Below are 26485 nucleotides of genomic sequence, written 5' to 3' on the forward strand. Positions count from 1 at the left end.
TGTTAATAATGAAACATAAATGAGAATCTCTTCTATGTCTTGAGCAGTAAAATTTTCCTGTGGATAATTATTTTTTACGCAACCATCCTACAATCATTCTTAGGTACTCTTGGTCTCCCTGTATCTTCTAAGCCTCCAGATGCACATAAAAGGAAATTCTCTCATGCAACTTGTTAACTCATATAGGTCAGAGATGTTGTGTTGTTCACTAATGTGCTTGCTCCTACATGTCCTTACTAAACTCACACTTGAATGAATAGTTTAGCTTCAGCTTCCTCTGCTTATGACTATTTGATACCATCTGTTGATCAAGATTTTCTTGCAAACTCTTGACAGTCTTCCTTGGACATACTTACAATTTCCTGAATGGTGACTGAATGGTGATTGATTTCCTTAATATGCTAAAGTGTTTTGTTCTTTTCATATTTCAGCTCAGGGGTTTAATTAATGGGCACATTAATAAAATTCACTTGCTCCATGTCTAGAGGGTCATAGGGAAAAATTAAAGTCGGAAAACAAAGCAGTAATACTATTAAACCACAAAATCAAACATGAAGGCACATACCAAGAGGGAATGTCTCTTATTGAATCTCTGAAACCAGGAAGTATCAGGAGCTGACCTTTATACCCTTGACCCTTGATGACACATGCAGCATGACCCTGGCCATAGAAACACAACAGCAAGCACTAAAACCACACTGCACAGAATGACAGCATCTCTGGGAAACAATATGGCATCACAGGAAAATGTGAAACATTTTTCATACCCTTAAAACAAGAAAATTCCGGAAAAAAAATTCAGAAATGAATACCATGGATAACAAAACCCTCAACAGAAAAAATAAATATAAAAAAGTGAAAATAAAGTAAGAAAAAAATAATTTGAAAGCAGTTCATGACAGTCAAGAGCTAAGAAATTCAAAAATTGTCCTGCACTGAAAATATTGTTAAATAGTGAAGCAGCTGTTGGTGTTCATGGTGGACTATTTGGTCACATCTTTTGGCAAATTTATTTTTCTTAATTTTGAGCAGACAAGACACATTCAGCTTAGGTATCTATGCATGCTCATGTTGAGTTTGTGTTGATTGGTTGAATTGAAAAATTAATTTGAATAGTCAAACAAAAACATTGGAAATACACCAAAAATCTAAATTGCACCTCTTTTACGTGCAGTTTGAGGTAGCTTTTAGCAACATATATACCCAAATGCACTTGATATGGACTTTTTTGTACTCAGTTTTACCAGCTCAACTTTCTTTTAGTATCTCTCTGGGATTTCTGGCATCTACAGGATTTATGGCAGTTGACCTAATCACATCCTATAGATGGCACCTGTATAAACCCAAATCAATGATTATTTTCCCAGAGTCATATTTTGACTGATCACTTGTGGTAAATAATCAAGCCTTGACACAGCAAATAGGTTTGGGGCAGTCTCCCACATACCTGAGAATTGTCTGCAAATGTAAAATGGTTGAGAAAAATGGACTTTACAGACAAGAGTCCAAAACAGAACTGAACAGGTTAGGAAACATGTAGGATATATAGTTGAAAAGCAGGAAGAGGGATCTTGGGACCAAAACTGGAAATGAGGTCATTGGGCTACTACTTTTTGGGATGTGGAAATTATGTCATTAGGAGGTGGACTCTTCTGTTGGTCTGGAAGTGGCATCTTCTAGGGTGGAACCGGAAGTGGCAGCTTGGGAACCAGGCAAAATTTCCCATATTTGGTCTGCGGGGAGATAAGAGAAAAGATTAGCCACCCTCTGGTTTGACTGGGAATTGCTTTCTTTTGAGCCCTTTAGTTGCCTCCCATGTGCATGTGCGTGATACACTTTTACATAATTTATCTTACTTTGAAAGGAATATTTCTAAATAAAATCAATTCAGATATTAACCCTTTAAAGTACACTCAAATTATTCATATAATGATACCTTTTGTGTGATAAAACCAAAACACAAAGTTTTTATTTTTCATTCCACATACCGTATATACTCACGGATAGGTTCTCCCACGGATAAGATGGGACTTGATTTTATAGTATAATTTCTGGTATTTTATAATGTCAGTCATATAAGTCGAATGCGGAAAACTGACGCTATTGGTATAAGGGATTATGATATGCTAACTCACACCTGAAAGAGTAACCACGGAGCACATTGCCTTTTTTTTTCTCTGTGGGTGCGGTAATGCGCTGTATCAGCGCGTACTCCTAACCTCTGTCTTTCTCTCTCTTTCTATTGTGCCTACGTGTCCACACGGTAATGCCCGAACTATTCCGAAGGAATGTTTGCACTGATTTGCGTTTTTTGTATCTCACACCCTCATACACCTTTATCGTAAGAGCATTCTTTATCTATGATGGAGCGTTCAATCAGAAGAAAATATAAAGCTGTTTTTTTTTTTTTTACATTTTATTGTAATCATTCCATACAAATAGATCAATTTTTACAAAAAATAGGATTGAAAACAAATCAACCCCCACCCCTGAGAAAGAGAGCATGGCGAATGGAGTAAAACTTAAAGCTAGTAAAAATAAATAAATTGATGAGTTTAATAGGCGGATAAAGATAAATGAAGAAGAAAAAGAAATGGGAAGAGTATCTGCTTCCTCAGTGCTTTAAGAGCTTATCTCTTATATATATTTCTCTTCTGGTTCATCCTGCTTCCACTTCAAAACCAGTCCCTCCCACACGCAGCCGACACGGCATTTCTCGATTCCTATTCATTCTCTTCCAAACCCTTCCCCATGCTGCCTGCAGCTCCTCTTCAAAACCGGTTCCGCCTACACGCAGCCGACACGGCATTTCTCGATTCCTATTCATTCTCTTCCAAACCCTTCCCCATGCTGCCTGCAGCTCCTCTTCAAAACCGGTTCCGCCTACACGCAGCCGACACGGCATTTCTCGATTCCTATTTGTCCTCTTCCAAACCCTTCCCCACGCTGCCTGCAGCCTCCCATACACCTTGCTGTTTTTGTTATACTGCTCTGTTGATGGGTTTTTGTACAACGTCATCTCTATTCCAGGATCCGGCAACTGCCTATTCCTATCAATGGGTTATTTCTTGACACAAATGGTTGACGAAGGCAATGCACTCTCACTACCGGTAAAGTAGCTTTACCACCTTTGCGGGAGCCACCTGTGTCTTTACAACAGCTTCTTACACAGCAAACATCAGAAGCTAACATTTATCGTGAACACATTCGAGAATGCAACTCTTCTCTAGCGTTTGCTTCCATTGGTGCACAGATAACTCAACCTCCTGGCCACGGACCATGCTATTTTAAAATACATGGGCAAATTTATCATCAAATCTCTCCACTATACGCTAACACTTCTACCTCTCCAGGATATGGACAGTTGTATGTTTTTGACACAGCGCAAGCTACTGAAGTACGGTTACAAAATAAAGCAAACTCTGCATGCAGCGAAAATGTACTTCTCCAGCTAGATTCCATGCTCAGAACCATCAACCCCTTCTCTACATCATACAAACACATGCATGAAATCGCTCAGTCCAATCCAACAGCATCTGTATGAATGGTTTTCAAGGAAAACCATAGGCAGGATTTACGACGATACAATGCCCCGACATGTCACACCGATGTTGCACCGATTTTTGTCAGAAAAGATGGTGAACCGCCTAACAAAAGGGACATTTGCATCTATCCCATAGGCAACTCCTGTAAATAGATTTCCACACTCAATATGAATTGCGATCCTATGGTTTACCCACTTTTATTCCCTTACGGAGACATTGGCTGGCATAAAGATAAAAGAACCGCCAAGCAAATAAGGCTTACTCAATGACAATTTTATGCGTACAGATTAGCAATGAGAAATACATTTAGTATTTTGCACTCCAGCGGCAAACTATTCCAACAGTACGTTGTAGATGTGTATGTTAAAACAGAGGGCGCGCGTCTCAACTATCTCAGATTATGTCAACAAGAACTATCAGAAGCACTGCAAGCAAACACTGAAAATAACAATGTACGTGTAGGCAAAATGATCATATTACCGTCCACATATCCAGGAAGTCCAAGATACATGCAACAAACCTATCAGGATGCCATGGCCATACTACGTAAATTCAGAAAGCCTGATTTATTTATCACTTTCACATGTAATCCTGCTTGGCCGGAAATTCTACATGCACTGTTGGATACCCAAAGACCAGAGCACAGACCTGATACCAGTCTTCAGCCACGATCAGTTGTATGTGGCCTTTTCTAGGGTTAGATCTTTCGACTCATTATCTGTCGTCCCCACCAAAACACCTATTTACAACTGCGTCTTTCAAGAAGTATTTATTTCTTTTTGATTTCTGAACTCCTTTCTCACCGTTTTCCGTTCCTATTCTTACACCGCCGTATGCTACGGTGTGCGTCAGCTAGGGAGTTAAGAAAAACTTGCTGAATGAATATTTGGCCTCAAGAAAACATGCAGTTGTAACCAGTCGATTACATACAGTATGAGTTTGAAATTTTTTTTTTTTACTTTGTGTTTAATCAAATCTGTATTTTTGTATTTCTAAGCTACACTCAACTACCTTCAACATTTCATTGTATATGGTTGAAGCAGTTACATGGTATTTGTGCAGCAGACCTTCCATTCTCTCCCTATATTACCTGTTGTTCCTAAGAGTATCATCTCTGATATTCTTACCTGTATCTGAATCCTTTTTGATGTTATGATTACTTTTCCAAAAGGGTTTAACTGATAGTTTAACTGTATACTTACAGTTGTTTGTTCAAGGACACACAGTGGTGGCTATTTTCTTGCATTTTAATGTCAAGAAAAATATATAGATAAGCTAGCAAATGATTAGTCAAACTGAGTATATGTTGTTTCAGAATTTTACTCTACTTTTTAATTAAGTGTGTCCAGTCAGATTTTAGTCTAATATTTCTATTTTTTGTCTAATATTTTCATTTTCTGAGTAAGTCCTTCTGTCTGTTGTTTGTATGGAAAGAGGAAAGTCCATTGGATTCATGCTGTTTGAGCAAATGCCTGTACATGTCTTCAGGCAAACTGAGGACCTTGAGCACTTTGAATTTCATTTAGAACTCCAAACACTTGAAAGAAATGACTTAGTCCATTAAGTGTAGGCTTTTAAACAGTTGGATGGGTGGATTGATAGATAAGCTTCTAATAATGAAGAGTATCAGCTGCAGTCAAAATCAATTGAATTCTGTTTTCTTTTAGCAGGAGTTCAATGTAATCCACCTGTGAGATACTGTATGCCTCAATCCAGTCTAGTGTGACCCAGTGGCTTTTCCCTGAAGTGTCCTTAACCACAAAACATTCTGTATAATGCTATAGTTGAACACTATTGTAAGAAAGGATATATTTAACATGCTTTAAAATATTTCATATACTCCTATAAACAAAGCAACTGAGAAAACATATAGGACAATACAGTTATTTTGCAACGTTTCAGCAGGATCTTCAAAAATCATATGTCCAATTGAAGCATTGTCTTAGACAGGACTGACATGTGGGGTGAGGCAACAAATCAATCACCTTGAGCAGCATTTTGGTAACGGTGTCAGCTCTATGCCACAGTACAGAAGTTCAAAGTTTTCATTCAGTTATTTCCATATCTAAACACAAGTTTTACCCCTAGCTCAGTTATCCTTGTTGTCATAAGTAGAAGGAGCACAGCCCAGCTGATTACTCACAGGTCTTGCGTATGGTTACATGTTCAAAACACATTGTACCCTAAGTTTAACTAACTGGCTGAAAGCAGAGTATAATCAGTTACCATTGTTAAGTATTGGTAAATGCTTCTGGATACTGAATAGATAGATAGATAGATAGATAGATAGATAGATAGATAGATAGATAGATAGATAGATAGATAGATAGATAGATAGATAGATAGATAGATAGATAGATAGATAGATAGATAGATAGATAGATACTTTATTAATCCCAAGGGGAAATTCACATACTTCCTGACGGATGTCTTTGTTGTAGACCTGTGTATACGCATTCCATGCATAAATAAAAACAATACAAAAAAATGACAGTTAAGTATGAACCATAAGAATTACATACACATACACATCCAGTGTTCTATCTATAGCTGCTTTCAAATATTGTGAAAAATATTTTTGTTTTAAAAGTTTCAAATTTCACAGAATATAATTCACGCTGTAACTACCTAAGAATCAAAGGGAAGATGGGCCTTTCAAAGCCGCATACCAGTACATGACATTGGCACTCATTTTTCTAATTTTGCACATATCATATTGTGTACTTATTGATTATATCATTTTGTAAAAGTTTGTTAATTTCTGGAATGTTACTAAGATATCAGTCATATGTACAGTGTCTGTTATATATTGATTAAGTTTACACCATATTTGTTTAATTAAAAAGTACAAGTATCTTTTAGAGAAGCATAAGTGAAATAACTGAGTTTTATTTCAAATTGAATTTCACAATCACAAAACTCAACAAAAATATTTGAGGTGTGTCAAATGGAAGCAGTGAACAATGTATAGTTTGTGTTCACATATGTTCACATTTTTTTTGAAAAAATTTTCTGTTTACTGTATATATTTTATATTATTTTGTCCATCATTCTAAGGATGCACTGTATTTTGAAGCCTGTATCGCAATATATGGTCAGGTCCATAGAGTACGTATTTGGACAGTACACACAATTTTCATAATTTTGGCTCTGTACACCACCACAATGGATTTAAAATTTAAAAAATCATTATGTGATTGACTTTCAGCCTTAACTTAAGGGGTTCACCAAAAATATCATATGGAATGTTTAGGAATGAAAGACATTTGTATGCATAATCCCCCCCACCCCCCATTTTCCGGGGGTCAAATAGCCAGATGGGAGCAGGTCCCTCATTATTTCATTAATTATTAAGCAGGTCGAAAATCTGGAATTGATTCCAAATTTGAAATTTGTATTTAGACACTGTCACTGTGAACTCTCAATATGAGGTCCAAAGAGCTGTCCATGCAAGTAATAACAATCCTTCATTATTTTGAGAAAGCAAAACAAACCTTTTAGGGAGACAGGTGAAACACAAGGAGTGGTCAAATCCACCATTTGGAACATTCTTAAAAAGAAGGAATACATTGGTGGACTCAGCAACACCAGAAGGTTTGGAAAACCACAGAAGATTACTGATCTTCAAGATTGCAGAATTCTGACCTTGGTGAAGAAGAACCCCTTCACAACATTTAGCCAAACCAACAACATGATGCAGGAGGTAGACCTAGCATTGCAAATGTCTACAATCAAGAGAAAACTTCATGAAATTAAAGACAGAGGGCTTACCACAAGAAAAAATATCACTATGGTGAAAACCCAGCGCTTGGAAAAGGCCATGGGTTCCCGACTTCACACAGTCACTGAGTGCAAACGATTTTCAAAATATTTAATTATATTTATAATTATGTTAATTTGTCCAAATTCTTTTGAGCCCCTGAAAATAGGATACCATTTTAAAAAAATATCTGTCTTTTCTAAACAGCACATATAATATTTTTGTTAAACCCTTTGATTGCTTTTGTCTCCATTGCTTTATTACAAATCCTTTGTGGTGATGCACAGAGCCAAAATTATGAATACTATGTCAATATCCAAATACTTAGAGACTGGACTATACATAGTGTTATGTGTGGATTAAGTATATCGTTTTATGAGTAGTAATGTTTTGGCTGGGGGGTTGTGAGAAGGTGCTTGAATGTCAAAAACGTCCCTTGACTCATGTAGTAGTATTTAATGCACAGTCCCTGGTCCTGGGCACACATAGCCCCAGTCCAGCAAGCACAGGGCACAAGGCAGGAACAAACCCTGGACAGGTTGCCAATCCATCGCACAGCAGTTTTAATAAGTGACTGAGGTACAGTATATGCTAGTTTATACCCTTAGAACAGTGTCATCACTGTTACATTACATCATATTGTTTTAAGACATTTCATGTGATAATTCAAATTAACTATTTACATACTATTTCTGATGACATTGAACATTGGCATTAGCTTAATAAGCATATTGTCCACTAAGTTTTATTAACTATTTACACCAAGTAGTCCATTTACTCTTCTGGCTGACCATCATTAATCCCCATTAACATTTGGAATGCACTTTGTGCTGGCCAACAAAAGGTCAAAAATTCTACAATCCCTAATTGCTTCCTATGGCCACAATCAGTAACTCACTGAGTATTAGGGTAACATGTAATACTGCAAGTAAGATGAAATTGCTTGCATTAAAACTAATAGGCCCACAGAAACAGTAACATCTAGTTATTTTAACCTTTGGGCACACCTTAGTTTTTTGAAAGAAAAAATCTACCTGCTTGTAAGATAGCAAGTATGTATTTATGTATTAAATGACAGTGCATTCCTAAAATATAATTATGTATATTAGAAAGATGGCTTACAGATCACAATAACACATTAGTTACAGATATTTTTTTTTATCCCTGACTACACCATGAATCATCAGAATGGCATTTTTTATCAGGTAATCCAGGCAGTGAGGCCCTGGAACTACCCAACTGTCACTGTTCACCTATATGAAGAACTTTTTATTGTCTGTTGGCAACTTCATTACAGTAATTATTTTATTCATTGTTCAGTGTGGGTCTGGAGAGCTACTACTCTCCAGTCTTTTTTCCTTCCTTTAAGTAAGAAGCTTAATTGGTTTATATTAAAAAAGAATCTTTTTTTTCTCTAGGATAATTTGTAAATACCCTGGTACCACCTTAAATGGTGAAACTTCTAGAGGTGCGATAGTGCACTGATGTCTAATTGAGTGTGCTGTTTCTTGTATAAACCATTTCCATCTTCCTTTCTGTGTTTAAGAGTGACCAGTAACCTGCATGCAGTTGCTTCTTAAGTGATGCACGGGAGATTTATCAATGCTTTAGGTGGAAGTATCAGTGAAAAATAGGTAGATCCTGAAGACTGCAACAGGGAAGACTGTCCTGTGTATTGTGTTCTAACTAAAATCTGATGAGCAGTATATTTTCTTTTAAGTAGGGGTTTGAATTTTTCAAGGAATATTTTCTTAAGGCTACTAAAGGAGTCTCTCAGAGAGCATTGTGTTGCAAAGACTAATATGAGCTACGTAGTGTACAGTACAATTGCTATTTTCAGTACAATGTATTGATTCAACTAGTTGTTACACGTGCCTACCTGGATGGGCTGCCTCAAACTGGGACCTGAGTGTTGCCATACAGCTGGTGACACCTCAGCACCACACCAGTTCTGATCCCCAACAGGCCTGACCCCATTGGCTCTCTGATGGTTATAACTCTTCTGGGGAAGGGGCTCCCAAGGGCTTTCCTCAATTCCCTTGTCCTGTATAAAAACCAAGATTCAAGCCTTTAATGACCTCTTGGGCACAGACATCAGCAGTTTGTCTGTTTACGGAGACCGTGTCAACTTCGTTGAGAGGTTTACTTACCTCAGCAGAGCAATTCTTGTCACTGATGACACTTCCTATGAAGTCTGTAGACAGACTGGGAAAGCATGGGGGGCCATGAGGTTGCTGGAAAGGGGTGTTTGTGCAAAAGGATGAGTGTCCAAGTCTTAGAGTCCTGCAGTTTCCTGTCTTGCTATATAGTTGCGAGACATGGACGCTATCGAGAGACAAAGCCTGGGTTCCTTTTAGAACTGTGTCTCTTCAGAGAATCCTTGAGTACTGCTGGTTTGACTTTGTGCCAAATGAGTCTCAAATGAGGCACATTACCTGCATTGTGAGGGAGAGTCAGTTACAGCACTATGGCCATGTGGCGCGATTCCCCAAGGGTGATCCGGCTCACAGGACCCTCATTGTTGGGGTCCCGAGCAGCTGAAGCAGACCAAGGGGCCATCCTTGTAACACCTGGCTACAGCAGATAGATGGTCATTTCCAAAGGGTGGGACTGGACCGCATGTCTGTCTTAGGGGTTGCCAAACAGGATCCTGAGCTGTTTCGTTGGGTGGTGGGTGCGGCAACACACTGTACTAATGCATGCTCACTAACCTGATCTGACCTGACTTGATGGACAGGTTGACAGATGAGCTTAGACAGGAGTCCCCATGGACTATGATGTTTGTGGATGATGTTGTGATCTGTAGCAAAGTAGGGAGCAGGTCAAGGAGACCCTGGAGAGGTGGAGATATGCTCTAGGGAGGAAAGGAATGAAGGTCAGTAGGAACAAGAAAGAATACATGAGAGTGAATGAGAGGGAGGTCATAGGAATGGTGAGGATGCAGGGAATGCAGTTGGTGAAGGTGGGTGAGTTCAAATATTTGGGATCAACAGTACAGAGTAATGGGGAGTGTGGAAGAGAGGTGAAGAAAACAGTACAGGAAGGGTGGAGTGGGTGGAGATCGATGAGATGAAGTGAATCAGGATCCCGAGCTGTTTCGTCGTGTTGTGGGTGCGGCAACGCACTGTACCAATGCATGCTCCCCAATCTGACCTGACCTAACCTGTATTTTTACATTCATGTGTTTCTGGGCAGTATCTTTGGGAAAAAGAATCCAAATTCAATGATAGTGTTATAGGTATTCATTCTGTAATTTTTAATTGGCTCTAATATTTTATCCATTGTGATATTGCTGCTGTTCTTAATCAGGAAGAATGAGAGATTATATATTATAGTGCTTTCTGTGATGAGTCTGCCTTGTTAGTATTTAATTTAATATAGATAGTCTAAACAGACTGTCTGTGTGTTCAGTTGAAGTGGAGCCAAACAGAGAGATGAACTCTTTCTTGAGGACAGACTTTGTTACAGTTTGCAAAAAGTGAATTTTTCAAGATATCATGTTTGACATATTATATGCAGATAAACTGGAGCAACTGATAGGTAAGGCAATGCCTGTCTTTGAGCAGCATGAGGAGGAGCTGGTGGACCATATTTCTACATTTGGTGAATGGATTGATATATCACCAAAACTTTATCATATAGAGTAAGTCACTATCAGAATCTGGAACCTCTCCATTGCACAACTCCAGATTCAAAAAACTTACAAATAATTGCAGACATGGTTTAGTACAAAACAGGTTGTCACCCTTTCTACATTTGCAATAAATCCCCAGGCAAAGAGGTATGTCTGTGTTCCAAATCATTCACTCTTGTGTTGGTATTTTCAAAATGCATACTCACAACAGAGTGCTTGTTTTTCAATTTAAAATGTGCTTTTCCAGCATAGATATACTGTACATTTCATGCAAAGTACTCTACATAGTCCAGATGATGAAACTCTGCAAACACTAGGATCATAATAAACATTATCTTGCTGATAAGTGCTAGCCTAGAAACATATCCTTACACACCTCACAAAAAGTGAAAAGAACAGGATACTCAAACATGCTCAAAGAGGAAGTGCATTTCAATTTGAAAATCTAATTATCCATCCATCCATTTTCTAACCCGCTGAATCCGAACACAGGGTCACGGGGGTCTGCTTCTTGAAATACAATGTTATAAACATCAACATCATCAGATAAGAATTTCTGGTATAACAATAACAAGGGCAAGTTTATTGTCCCTGGCTCAGGTCTTGGTTTTCCCAATATGTACAGGCAGGTTGACTCAGAGAAAATGCTTTATAGCTGGAAGGCTTGATCTTTTTCAACAAAATAGCAGTAAGATATATAAACTTTTGTGACAGACAGGTAATCAAGGAGTGAGCAGTTTAAAAAAAAATAGCTCAATAAATACTACAATTCCATATATGCCATTTCTTACCTGTCTTTCTCTCTGCGTCCAGAATATGAAATCAAAGTTTGGCCATATGAAACATTTTGCCTGTGCCTTTCAAATCTAATTTTGATTTCTAAATATTTATGATTCCAAATGGCCTTGTGTCAACACAGTCCCTTGCATTAATCTATAGTTAAAAAAACACTTACGTATTTGGACATGGTGAACGTTATGCTATTAGGGTGCGGTTAATTTCATTCTTTTTATGTTACCACAAAACTTGGTCATGTAATTCAATAATCTTAGAGGCAATATCTAACTAATGCTGGATAGTCACTGAATACTAAAAAAAGCAAACCAATAGGAATGAATAATAACTGACTTTTCAGTGATCAGTTTTTAGACTTTAGAATGCAGGTAGTTCCTTCAGGCTATAAGCAGGACTGCGTAGGTTTGGTAAATACAGAAGATGGATGGATTTTAACAGATGCTCATCAGAGTGCTTACACAATTTATGCTTTACATTTAACTAGTCCATTATCTAAATTAAACATTGTGTTAAATTAAGTGAAATGTATAAACATGTGGGGTCAGTTTCAGTGTACCGGAGATAGAACGGTACTGGCAGCGGATGAAGACCAGACTGCGTAGTATGGTATTAAAAGTAAATGATCCTCTGGTCTAAGTGCTGTCTCAGTGAACAACAGAATAAGAGTCTAAAGTTTAGTTAATCTGCAGTTGTCATGTTTTGTGTTAATGGCAGTACCACAGCAGTTAAAGCCTTGCCCTCTCTCAATTAACAACATGCTATTACACATTACTCTAAATTTAAAGGGACAGAGCATGGGGAAATGTATATTGTCATGTAACTTAATAAAAATAAAGGTACACATTAGTAGAACTGTAACTGAAATGCAATTGTCTATCTGTAACTCATTTCCCAGTTACATAGATAATACACAGGAGTTGGCAATTGTCATTTATTATGCACCTGGCTTTTTTTAATAACCAAATTAATCCAACTATCATCAAAGCATATTAAATACCTAGTCAGAGCCAGGACAATATTCATAAAAATGTCTCTTTGCAGCACATACTGTATATCACAATAGAGCACAAGCTGTTTCTATAATACAAACTGAATTACATAGAGATAAATTGTATTATATTGTACAAATTGTGAGAGATGTCTTGTCAGGTTGGGAGTACACTCATAAAGATAGCTCCTCAACACTCCAAAAGAATATAGCATGGAGGAAACTGGCAGAAAATGTACTTTATTTGGACTATCAACTCACCTGTAGATAGTGCAATATAAATATTTCCCTGCCTTGTTTGTCTTTTTCTATCGAATTTATTTAAATAGAGTATATGAGTATCATGCTATACTTATGTTAAAATATGAATATGAAATATGGTTTATATATTTTTAATAGTGTATAAATGTTTTTTCATGTCCATAACAGTCTGTTTGATGTGTGCAGAATTCATTTTGTAACATTACCCAGAGTACTAAGTTAGTATACAACTACCCCTTCTTCTACTCCATGAAGCATACTTCAACTACACTTAGTTTTAGTCTTAGTGCACTGCTAGTTCGCAGCTCTGGGACACACTGCAACAACGCTAAACTCGAAAGTTGTCTTGTTACTAACTTACCAGACCAGATCAGCACAGGATCATCCCAAAATGACAGCACACTGCAACAGACCCATATTGTTTACATTAACTATATTATTTGTCATTGTTTTAAAGGCTGTGTGGATCTTACACTAATATGCAACATGGAAGCATCTCAGAGGCATTATTAGATTTTACTGGAGGAGTGCAGATGACTATCAAGCTGAATAACCCACCAGAAGATCTTTGGTCAATAATGAGGAAGGCCACAGAAATGAACTCCTTAATTGGATGTGGATCATCTCCTGGTGTACGTATGACAACAGAATGTATTGCATGAATCCATTGTAATATCATTAATCCACAAATAAATATTGTAGGTGTTGTGTTGAAAAAAAAAAATTCAATAGTATTCATAATAATTTTCATAGAATGCTTTTCAATAATGATGGATTAAATATTAGATTTATTTATTTATTTATTTTTTAATTATTCATTTACCTTGTTATGTAATGCATGTTTCTGCATATGTTTTGTAGCTATGTACTTTTGCTATATAATAATAATAATAATAATAATACATTTTATTTATATAGCACCCTTCCCATGCTCAAGGTGCTTCACAAAGTCTCAGAAAGAACAGCAGGGTATATGTAACATTCAATACAAATATTTTTTGCATAGAACACTAAAACAGTTAAGTACAGGATATACAAAGCATTAAATAGAATAAAAGGCAATAAAACAAAGTAAATGCTAAATTCAATACTGGAAGAAAGCCTAAACAAAAAACATAATTTGTGATATAACACACAAATTATCCTGAGCATCTGGATAGAGACATAAACTGAAAGGTGGGTCAGAATGTTAGATTAAGTTAAAAGCCTTCCTGAACAGGTGAGTTTTAAGTTGTTTTTTAAAAGAATGAATTGAGTCAGCTGATCTAATTAATTTCGGGAAGTCATTCTAAAGTCTGGGTGCTATACTGCTGAAAGCTCTGTCACCCATACAGTGCAGGTTAGTGTGAGGCACAACAAAATTTCCAGAATCAAAGGACCTTAGTGGGTGAACAAGAGCATAGCGATGGAGAAGGTCACTGATGCAGTCTGGTGCAAGGCCATTTAAAGCTTTGTAGGTTATTAATAGAATTTTATATTCGATCCTGTAAAACACAGGGTTCCAGTGAAAGTATAGCAGGATTGGTGTTATGTGCTCACTATTGCTAGTTCAAGTTAAGGATTCTTGCAGCAAAGATTTGAATCAACTGGAGCTGTGATATAAGCAGCACCTGCCAGTTACAATAATCGATGCGGGATGCGATAAAAGCATGGACAAGTTTCTCAGCATTAGAAAACGTGAGGAATGAACGCACATGGGATATATTATGGAGGTGGAATTAAGAAAGTTTCTTAATGTGGTTTATGTGGGTGGAATGAGAAAAGAAGGAATCAAAAATGACACCAAAATTATTTGCATTAGAAGAAGGTCTGATGAGATCATCATAAAGAGTGATTGAAAAGGAGCTCATTTTATTAAGTTGCTCTTTACTGCCAATTTGCATGAGTTCAGTTTTGTTGCAATATAATTTTAAAGAGTTCTGCTCCATCCAGGTTTTAATTTCACTGAGGCAAGTTATGAACTAAGAAAGCTCAGATGAAGTTTCACTTTTAACACTGAAATAGAGTTGAGTATCATCTGCATAAAAATGATAGCCCAGTCCAAACCTATGAATAATTTGGCCAAGGGGAAGCATATAGTTTCAGAAGAGCAGGGAGCCGAGGACAGAGCCCTGAGGAACTCCTTGTGTGACTGGCACTGAGCTGGACCTGCTGTTGCCAAGACTAACAAACTCTTGCCAATCAGTTAGATAAGACTTCAACCACTGGAGGGCAGTGCCAGAGATACCCATCATGTTTTCCATTCTGGACAGTAGAATGTCATGTCTGACAGTGTCAAATGGTGCACTGAGGTCTAACAGAATTAATATGCTGGCTTGTCCAGAGTCTGCTGCCATAAGCAAATCATTAGTTATCCAAAACACTGTGCTGCGCCCTGAAACCACACTGAAAGGGTTCTATTAATTTATTAGAAGGTAAGTAATTGATGAGTTGGAAGGCAACAACAAGTTCAATAACTTTTGATAGAGAAAGTAAAGCAGAATTAGCCAAAAAATTGTTAAGATATTCAGCATCAACACCAGTCTTTTTTAACATTGTGGTTACAGAAGTGATTTTAAAAGTGGCTGGCACAAACCCAGTGTCAAGGAATGTATTTATTATTGTCGTAACATTTGGGATTATGGCATGAAGGCAGGATTTAAGAAGTGTGGTGGGGATAGGGTCCGGTGCACAAGTAATTGGCCTCATCTTACAAAGCAAGTCATTACCAGATGCAGATGTGACTGGTAAAAAGTTTAAAAAAGGAGCTGGATGGAGTGGGAAAACAGAGAAAGATATAAATGGATGATGGATTTGTATTAGTTGAATTATTTAGATTTTTAACTTTTTTACGGAAAAAGTGGAGGAATTTTTCACAGATTTCAGCAGAGGAGGTAATTGGTCCAGAGAAGTACTTTATTAACTACAGAGAACAAAACCCTCGGTTTTCACGGCCACTTTCTATTATTCCGCCATATTGCATGTTCTTGGCTGCAGTTAGTGCATCCCTGTAAGCCCTTTGATAGTCAGAGAAAGCCTGGAATGAGAACAGTCTTACTTGACTTTCTTTCAAGGCATCGGTCAGCTATTTTCATACACCATAATTCTGAGTTGTACAATGAAGCTGAAAGCTTAAAAGTATATTTGCATGTAATGAGAAGAACACCTACTACTATTGCCATGTCTTTCTGTCTGTTTGAATAAAACAACATTGTTCCCAGGGGACAGATTTTACTGAAATCTGGGACACTTATTCTTCAAGGAAATTTGTCTTGAAAGTTCCATTATTGTTTAAATATCTGTAATACAGTGTGTTGTACAAAGTTATGAATTTTCACAACCTCCTATTAAAAAGCATTAGTTAATTTTCAAACTTACCTGTCTTAAAAAAGCATTCTGTGCAACTTCAATTATTGATTAGTTTACTGTTTCAAATGTATCTTAAGACAGGTTACTTCAGTTTATTTTGTATATTTTCCTATTTTGTTCATCTAAAAGCCACTCCTGGGCTAACATTTATCAAGTGTTTCAGAATTACCCCTAGGAACTTCACAAAAAGTCGAACTATGATAAGAATTTTTCCTATATACCTCAGAGTAGAAGGATTTATGAAGCATCCAACATTTACTCCCAGCTAGGAATAAGAGTTTACCTTTGAGAATGAATGACGTCATGATTTTACAGTAGGTGTACGTGCCACAAAGTGGTGCTCATTATGACGTTTGTTGTTTCCTTGGAAATCATGATGATGTTTGTATTTTTCTAATACTGACGCTACAGCTTCACTACAAAGAAAATAATAATAATAATAATAATAATAATAATAATAATAATAATAATAATAATAGAAAAAGAAGAAGGAAAACATTAGGTAAGATTTTGTGCTAAGCTGCAGTTAATTGTTACCAGTTTGTAACAATATCATAAGTAATATTTTGACAAATACCAAGATGTAAAGACTGAGACATGCACACTGAATGAAAGTAAATACCGTGTGTATTGCATAAATTGTATAAATTGCACAATGCATAAATCACAGTCTAACTTTCAGAGGAATCACCTTCTCGCTTTTATGTCCACGGGAGACGCCTTGTAAAGTAACAGTTATACTGAAATTAACCATGGCTATAAGTCGTGTTCACTCGTCACACGTTTAGTGTTCGCGATCATCCTCCCGATTCGTGTGTTGTGCCTTTATCCGTTCCCCATGACCTTTTGTGAGGCTCAATATTCATTGATCCGGTAGTCTGCGCCAGCCTTTTTGAACCTTCCCTGGCTTGGAACTGTAATGCAGATGTTCCAGGAGTTTGTGGAATGTATGGTTCAGTCTACCTGTGTGATATTTCAGTCTCAGTCACCCATCTTATCTACATGGTAAGATACTGGCTGCTGCAATGTAGTTTGCATCCATGACCCCATGTGTATTGATGCAGCGATATCGCTTGCGATTGACATACTGTACGCATGGTCATCCACACTTGTGGCAATGATCTTTATGTGCGTGCCGATTTACATCCATGCAGCTTACTTCAAGTGGAGAGAGAGGAGAGAGGTTGGGGGCATGCACTTCAAGTGAAGTGTTGGGGAAATTTACTGTATAAATTTGTGTATTACATTGAAGGTTTGGTGCAGAATTAGAGAAATGCTCGTGACATACCCAGATCATTGCTATTGCAAAGCTGCATTTTACACATAAAATTATCAAAAATTTTAATTCAGCAAACAGGCCATGACTTTCAGTAGATGGAGCGATCCAATAACATACGATATTTGTTATGAATATTATCCCATCTCTGTCAAATCGATATCTTACTATGAGTTAATTGTTGTCCAGTGTTTCCGAAACATTACACCTTTCCTATGATGTGTGAGCTGGTCTCTGTTTGTACTTGAGCGCCATCTTATGGCTTAGCGAGTTAGGACCGCTCACAACCTCTCCTAAATCCTGGTGAAGTTTGAAGTAGTTTCCTGAACTATAACTATTGATAAAAATACTTTTACTCCCAAGAGCAAGACCAAATTTGCATTTAGCCAGTTAGAACCGTTTTACTACTCTAAAATGTTTGATAAATACGGGAACTGATGGCAAAACACATCCAGATACAATTTAGCCAAATGCTTCTCCTCAAGAGCAGGGGTGGGCAAAGTCATTCCTGGAGGGCCACAGTGGCTGCAGGTTTTTGTTCCAACTCAGTTGCTTAATAAGAAGCACTTATTGCTCTAGAAACACTTCTGGTTCATTTAGTTATCTCCCTCATTAAGATTTTTGAACCCTTACTGCTTATTTAAGTCTTAAACAGCTGCATTCTCGGTTTTTAATTGCTCCTTATTAGCAATAAGATGCAAATGACAAAAGAAACCAGCAGTTATCCATTTTGCTTGTTACCCTTTACACCTGTGTGTGTTTATTGTGCACTATTTGGTTTAATTAAATACCTGGAAGGAAAGAAGAGAAAAAAGTGAAGGATTGAGAATTACCCATCCGTTTTACACTTCAAAGTATTTAGATGATATCCTTAGAATGGAAAAAAAATCTAAGATATCAGAATGACTTGACATAGCAGAGTTAAAGCACTAACAAGCAATGAAATGTAATTATTGGCAAGGATTGTTTTCTTATTAAGCAACTGGGTTGGAACAAAAACCCGCAGCCACTGTGGCCCTCCAGGAATGACTTTGCCCACCCCTGCTCTAGAGGATTGACCAGCTCATTTCTCCTGCTGCTTGAGGTACGTTAACCGTAAACGTAAAAAAGTCACTTAGCTTGAAAGGAATGTAAGAGGATGTAAGCAAATGTAAGGAGTTATTTAAGTGTCCCACTCAATATTAGTATATAAGAAATAAAATAAATAGTGGATGCAAGCATTTCTGAATTTACTTAACACAACATTCTCAAACTTGCTTAAGCCATATTATAGAGTCACTGATCTAAATTACATTTTTGGTATGTAATGCAGTTCTATTGCAAATAATAATTATAAGTTATATTTACATTATGGGTAGCACTGCTGCCTCGCAGTTAGGAGACCCGGGTTCGCTTCCTGCGTCCTCCCTGCGTGGAGTTTGCATGTTCTCCCCGTGTCTGCGTGGGTTTCCTCCCACAATCCAAAGACATGCAGGTTAGGTGCACTGGTGATTCTAAATTGTCCCTAGTGTGTGCTTGGTGTGTGGGTGTGCGTTTGTGTGTGTGCCCTGCGGTGGACTGGCGCCCTTCCCGGGGTTTGTTTCCTGCCTTGCACCTTGTGTGTTAGCTGGGATTGACTCCAGCAGACCCCCGTGACCCTGTAGTTAGGATATAGCGGGTTGGATGATGGATGGATTTATATTATTTATTTTTATTTATATATTTGGCAAAATCCAGAGTGACATACATGATCATGATAGGGTGCTCAGTGTCACTCGGTGAGATGAAGGCAGGAAATTAACCAGTAGTCTTATTGTTTAAAAGGCAATTCCATAAACGCAGAACCTAAGAACACACACCAAGCACCTGAATAAAAATAACTAGTGCATGAGAATATTACTTAGGCAGCATCTAGCTAGCTAATGCACAAATTACATTTTTATCCATGTCACTTATTTTTTCCCTTAGGCTACTAAAGAAAACACAGTATTGGAGAATGGGTTAGTGGAAGGACATGCCTATTCAGTAACAGGAGTTTATGAGGTAACATATTGAATAAAACATTATTTGGAATATTGCATGCAGTTATGCTTCAAAACATAATTATGTCATTGATTTACAATAGTGGCTATGAGTACATTTTGTTAAAGGAAAATGACAGTATTGTAAAAAATGTACCTTGTATTTGAAAGGACTGCAATGTTAGATGTATGCACTGTAGCTATGTAATAAAATCAAGCAAAAATGTCATTAACTGTAAGCTGAATATGGAATCCCATAGGACACAAAGTTTTAAATGAGACTAGAGTTCAGGAGCTGGGTGCTGAGTCTGCATGTTGTCTCTGTGCCTACATGGGTTTCTTCCAGAAGCTCTGGTTTCCTCCCAGTTCAAAGACATTCAGGTTAAGTGGATTGGTGATGCTAAATTGGACCCTGATGAGTGTGTTTGTGAGTTCACCCTGCAGTGGGTTTCTGGGGATTGTTCCTGCCTTGTGCCCAAAGCTTGCTGGGATAGACTCCAGCTTCTATACAACCTGACTGGATAAATGAGTTTAGATAGATGAATGTTTTCTAATGCCATAGGATTCGACTGTTAATTTTTGATTTTTTTTTTACTGTCAGCATTGTTAGCATTTGTATGTTACTGTATATACGACACTTTTTCAATTACTATTTTTTGTCCTCTGTGAGTAACAGTATGTGTTTTTCTGACAGCTGAAATCATTTGATGTCGATGTAAAGTTAATCAGACTGTGGAATCCATGGGGTAACACAGAATGGAATGGAGCTTGGAGTGATCAGTAAGTTACATGTATTTACAGATAGTTCTAATGATTAGGGCTTTAATATTTTTAGTGATTTAATTTTTCTATTGCACATAAATTGTGTAAGATAACCAACTCCCTGTGACCAAACATTTGGTAAATATTATGTTATGTAATGCATGTAAGAAATTGACACGCAACAATACTACTACAACTAATACTTGCATTACTACATTGTAAAGACTTATTCCATAATTTCTTACCCAAAACCACATGTTAATCAGTAATGGGATTAAAGGCTTGACTTGAAAACCTTTATTAAGTGCTTACTATTAAACTGCAGTATAAGCATCAAAGATAAGCACATACATTGTTGAAGAGTAAACAATAGGTTGCCTATTCTGAATGTGTCCAGCATGCTCAAAATTAATAAAAACAAATTTGTCAGACAGACGTCACCTGTAGTAATAGACCATCATGATCATTAACAGCATGCTGACTACTGCTGTACTTCACATCATTTCTAGTGCAGGATATCTGTGAATCGGTCAGCTTGTGATGAAAAGGAAGAAAAATAGAAAATGAAAAATCACAGCTGTTCCTTTGAGTGAAATTATTACTGCATGATCAGTGCAGAGAAACCAGGAGAGTTGAGAGACTAGTGACAACAAGATATGGAAGGTTTGTTGCAAAATAGTGCTTTGACAATTTAAAAATGTTCAGGGGCAAGTTGACTCAACATCTATATACAAGACTCTCTCTGTTGCATCACTGCTTAAGCTATGCCTTTTCTATCTGCAAGTACATAGTGTGAATAACTGGAGACAAAACAAAATAAAGAATTGGGGATTTGCCCGTATATTGTAGGTGAGTAATCAATAAGACTCATCAGGATGGAATGGTAGTGAGGTCATTAGGACGGGACGGTAGTGAGGTCATCTACAAAGGAAGAGAAGTGACGAGTTTTGATTTAATCTTCCATGGTTCTGAAAGAGGAAAGAGAGAAGGCATTAATGCTCTTTTCCAACCCTTTTCCTGTGTCTTTTACGCCCTGTGTTGGACCCTTTGTCTGTCCCCTAAGTGCGCATGTGTGACAGAAGTGAACTTTGCTGTGTAGGCTGGTGACAGTTACCCCAAATGCTTATTATATCTGCCACGTCATTTTCTTTCCATTGACATACCGATTCTGTGCTACATGTCAAAGATCACGTAAACAATGAAGTACAATAGTGTGAATTTCCAGATAATTCTGATTTAAACATTTATACATGGATCACATTAACATTGCATATGTCTATATTAGATTAGTACCACTTTTCAAAGTGGTCTAAATCCAAACAGAAAAGTTCTGCTTCACATGGGTTTTTGCTGTGCACACTTCTCTAAAAAGATCTGATGTCTTTGATATAAGTGAATAAACTAATAATTGAGCTGCAGTGTGAACCTATCTTGATCCATTTCAGAGATACTGAAAGACTCTGGTACCAATCATATTTTTTTGCCAGAACAGGATTGATAATCCATCACAGAGCACATGCATATACTTCATTATGAGTTGTTATTTATACTAACTGTACACAAGAGACATTATTATTAATTTTTTCAGAACAGTTTTATGGATAAAAGGATGTCAGTAAAAGTACTTTAAGTCTTTCAAGTACATCCTTTAATTGCTCTGCATTATCATTTTGTCATTAGCAACACTCATGGGAGTGAGTGGTTTGCTTCAAAAACCTAACAGTCTGTCATACATTTCTGTCTTCTGGCTTTTAAAGCTCTCTCTGATCTTTAAAGATCTTTAAAATATTGTGTTACCAAGGCTTGTCTCCTGAGATCCAGTCCGAACGGAATATGCATTGCTAGCTGTACAAAAATGTGGACAGATACTTTATTCATAAAGTAAGTCAAAAATTGAGAATCTGTATACTTTAATGCACACTTCAAGTATGAATTTATACAAAATGGGAAAGAAGTACTGTTTTTCCCAGTGATATACTGTACTTGCAGGTAAAAAGGCAAAAACCTATCTACTTTAAATACAAAATGGCTGAACAAAAACTAAATCTAAAACAGAACAAGAAGGAAAATGGAACTAGGGATATATGCAAACATAACAAATTAGGAGAGGCAAACAGGAAGATAACCATGAGCAGTCTAACAATAATATTAACACAAGACACAAATATTAGTTCAAGCAGTTTTGAATTAAAAAATTCTTAAATAATGACATGCTGTTTTGGTGTCTTTTAGTAACTGACAAGTCTATAGTTTATATGATTTTTAAAAAGAATTTCAAGATTTCAGTCTTAGAGATTCTCACATAATTGTTGAGCTCTTCACAATTTACAAAGATGGAGGCAAATTTATTTCTGACTGGGAAATTACATGTCACCCCATGGTGGTCCAAGAACACAGAAATGTTGTTCTGTGAGTAGATCCGGCTGCTTGCTGTGCAGTACACCTTGTTGTTCATAAAGGTCATTACCTTTTCTGTATAATACGTAACATGAAAAATCAATACTGTAATCATCTGAATTGCATCACAGGTTTCTATAATATTTGCAGGGTGTATACATACAGTAGTTGATTATATATAATAATAATAATAATAATAATAATAATAATAATAATAATAATTCATTACATTTATATAGCGCTTTTCTCAGTACTCAAAGCGCTATCCACACAGGGAGGAACCGGGAAGCAAACCCACAATCTTCCACAGTCTCCTTACTGCAAAGCAGCAGCACTACCACTGCGCCACCTGTGAGGACATATAAGCCAAGCTAGACAAGATTTTTGGAAATGGGTGTGGATCTGGATTGACGGAGATTCATTTTTTTAAAATAAGATTTCTTTTGGTTGCAACAAATATCCTTTGAAAAGAGAAAGACAGGTTTATCTTTTTTTCTTGTCTTAAAATTGTGAATTTCTGACATGTGACACGGACCCACACACAGAAACAAGAAAATATACCTTTTAGTTGCAGTAATGATGACTTGAAACATAAAAGAGCCCATTTACAATTATCAAATACAACTGGAGAATTTTGCACGTACATTTCATTATTCAGAAACATAAAAAGTTTAGAACTTCTAGAGTTTGAATGCTCTGCACCACCAAATGTAAGTTTTGCCGTAGTAGTCAGCATTTTTCTGCAAAAGAAAAAAAATGATAAATGCTTTATTATTTCTCTATGCATATCACTGAGTGTAAGAGACTATGGAGTAATATTTTGAACAAAATAAAATGAATAAATAAATATGCAAATAATAAAATGAACTGTAAAATATGACAATATGCAAATAAAAACACAATTTTATGTAAGAATAAGTAATTAGTTGTATCAAAAAATATGTTTTGTTGCCTATTTCATTACATATTTATTTAATAATTTAGTTATTGATTTGTTTATTTCAGTGACACCGCATGCAACCTGTTTTGAAATGAAAACTGTAATTTTCACCTATCAAAGATGAGAAAATGGGTTCTAGCAAGTAGTGTTTTTGAGTCGTAAATCATCGGTAGCGGGCATATACTCAGTTGCAACTTTGCTAATCTGTAAGAACCACAGGAATGCCATGGCAGGCAAAGCACATGATCAGAGTTGTGATTGTGTATATCAATGGTCAGCATGAGTGCAAGAAAAAGTTATGCAGAATAACTGTACATAGTAGCTAATTAATTCAGGAAACCCTGAATTCATCATCCTCTCTGTAGTCCTCATCAGAAGTGGCTGCTTTAAATGTGGCATTTCATGGCCAAAGATTTACATGCAAACTACCAACAATTCATCTAGCAAAAATCAGTACTCACTAGAGCTCAATTTTCAACTTTGATAAGTATATGATATTTGTTATGTTTTCTTTTCTTTTCTTTCTTTTTTTTAACAAAGGGCTAACATTATTAGTTCACTGGAGCGCCTTACTCTTGAATATGATTTGATTTCAATGTTCTGTGGCTGCAAGACCTGGGAGAGTGAGGTCCACATATGCAGTTACAAAGGGTATAAATTGAAGTGGGGGCTAGGTTCCCCTCGGTGTTACTGCTGGCATAGGATTCACTTATATCATCTAATGGGTTGACTGGAACTGTTTAAAGTGTCTATCCTCTTTCTTTTCTGTGCTACACTAGTACTAGTTGCAGCTTATTGTCAAACTCCTCTTGCATTTTTCACTTCTTCCCTTTCAACTGGGAAGCTTTGGTAGGCCTTCCTTCTTTCACTTCAGAGGTCAGTGCACATATCATCCTGTTTCTTTTCCTTTGTTACAACATATATGCTTATTCCACACTTGCCAGTCCATGTTACTAGTGACTGGCGCTATTGTGCTGGCTGGATTCAATTGGAAGCTACACTTGTCAGCGCTGAGTGGAAAAAAGATGAGGTGCCTTAAAATAGCCAATTAGTACAGCATTATTATTGACAAATGTCAACAAATAAAAAACACAGGTTAGCTAATTTTCTTTTTTTCTATAACTAACCAAATTTCAATCAAATCAGTCAAAGTGGTTTTGAGATTTTGGGGTGTTTAGTTTGTCTATTGCAGGATTTTATGCTCACTTAATAGTGATATATCAAAATGTCATTTCTTAGTGGATACCAATTGCCCTAGATGTACCATCCTGAAAAAATTTTAACTTTTTGACTAAATGGGACATAATGTTTTTGTTGGTGAGTAAATGAGTGAACAACTCCTTCAACTTTGCATTATACAAATGCCTAGTTCACTGTAAACAAAACGCTTAAAATTCATTAAATTAACAGAATATGTTAGCAGTAATAAAAATGCAGTACAATTAGAAGTTAAAATACCTTAAAACAAATAAATTAATTTATATTTACATTTAAGCAGTGTTTTAATGTGCAAGAATATTTTATGGATAGTTGTTGCATTGCCATATAGAGTCACAATGATGATTGTATATAATGTGAAAATATTGTAGTTATGTTTTCTCTTAAATTTTTGATTCACCTCATTTAGTTTTTTTCCTCATGTTATATTTCAAAAATGTTTTTGGATATTTTATATTTTGTTAAATTTAATGAAAATAATTATTTTGGCTAAATGCCAGCCATTAAGTGAAAAAGTTCAGACTGTTCTTAATGAGGACATAATTTTAATTGTTTAAAGCATTGTTTTACTGATATAAACAGTACTGTGATCTATGAATGCGTTCACTTTTTTAAAGTTGAACAACTAGCATGAGCTGTAAGTTCATTTTGCCAGTCAATATGAACAATGAATTGCTTTTGCAGTGTAAAACAACATTGTTACATTATAATGTCCTTATCGAGTCTGTTACAATCAATTTTTAAAAAATGTTATATATGTATTTTTGAAAATAAATTGTTATTTTATATGATAATAATTGTTCCGCCCAATGTTTTTTATTGGTTTTCCTCTAATCAATTTGTGGTCTAATCATAATAAAACTGAGAAAAACCTGTAGCAACTTATGATGATGGCTTATAAATAGAGTGGGGTTTCAGGCACAAAACCTTGTAATCCCAAAAGTTCATATTGTTTGCAGTCTGGACTTACATTAATGTAGTTCTTGAGAATGGGACCAAATCCCCTGACAGACGTTTTGCATTACTATTTCTGACAGTAAACATCTAGTCGAACAAAAATGAAAGCATAAATTAATTTCTCAGTATCTTGCATTGTTTAAAGTGGTCTAACTTTTGCAAACTTCTTTAAGTCCTAGTTATATGGTTAATGTGCAATTTAAAGTTTAGGTTAGAGTCCATGATTATACCTAAATTCTTTACCTCTGCCTTTACTTTTAATGCTAAGCAGGGCCGGATTTTCCTATAGGCTAACTAGGCTTCAGCCTAGGGCCTCAAGATCAAGAGGGGCCTACATTCAAATTGTTAGCAAAATTAAAATTACACTATTCTAAAAACAGTGAACACTAAAACACTGAACCGAAAATAAGGAGAAATTCTACACATATGACTAATTTTATTATCTCTCATGTAATTTACAAACTTAAAAATGGAATGTGAAAGGGCCTCATAAGTGGAATAGCCTAGAGCCTCTTTTCATATAAATCCGGCCCTGATGCTAAGGGATCAAGTTTATTTCTAATACCCCCATTATTTCCATCTTTGTCAACCACTGAGATTCCTG

At 36.5% G+C, this 26485-nt stretch overlaps 1 protein-coding gene across 2 annotated transcripts in view; it reads left to right on the plus strand.

Moving 5' to 3' along the window:
• LOC114649337 (calpain-1 catalytic subunit-like) overlaps positions 1 to 26485 on the plus strand; it is a 125766-nt gene that overhangs the window by 30826 nt on the left and 68455 nt on the right. For both annotated transcript variants that reach the window (XR_007934344.1, XM_028798843.2), the window contains exons 6-8: positions 13441 to 13615; positions 19555 to 19629; positions 20302 to 20387. Coding sequence is in view for 1 of the 2 variants with exons in the window: in XM_028798843.2 (XP_028654676.1) it covers positions 13441 to 13615; positions 19555 to 19629; positions 20302 to 20387 (336 nt within the window). In the remaining variant the exon portion in view is untranslated. The remainder of the gene's footprint in view (positions 1 to 13440; positions 13616 to 19554; positions 19630 to 20301; positions 20388 to 26485) is intronic.

This window comes from Erpetoichthys calabaricus, chromosome 3 (assembly GCF_900747795.2).
Source record: "Erpetoichthys calabaricus chromosome 3, fErpCal1.3, whole genome shotgun sequence".
Classification (NCBI taxonomy): Eukaryota; Metazoa; Chordata; class Cladistia; order Polypteriformes; family Polypteridae; genus Erpetoichthys; species Erpetoichthys calabaricus.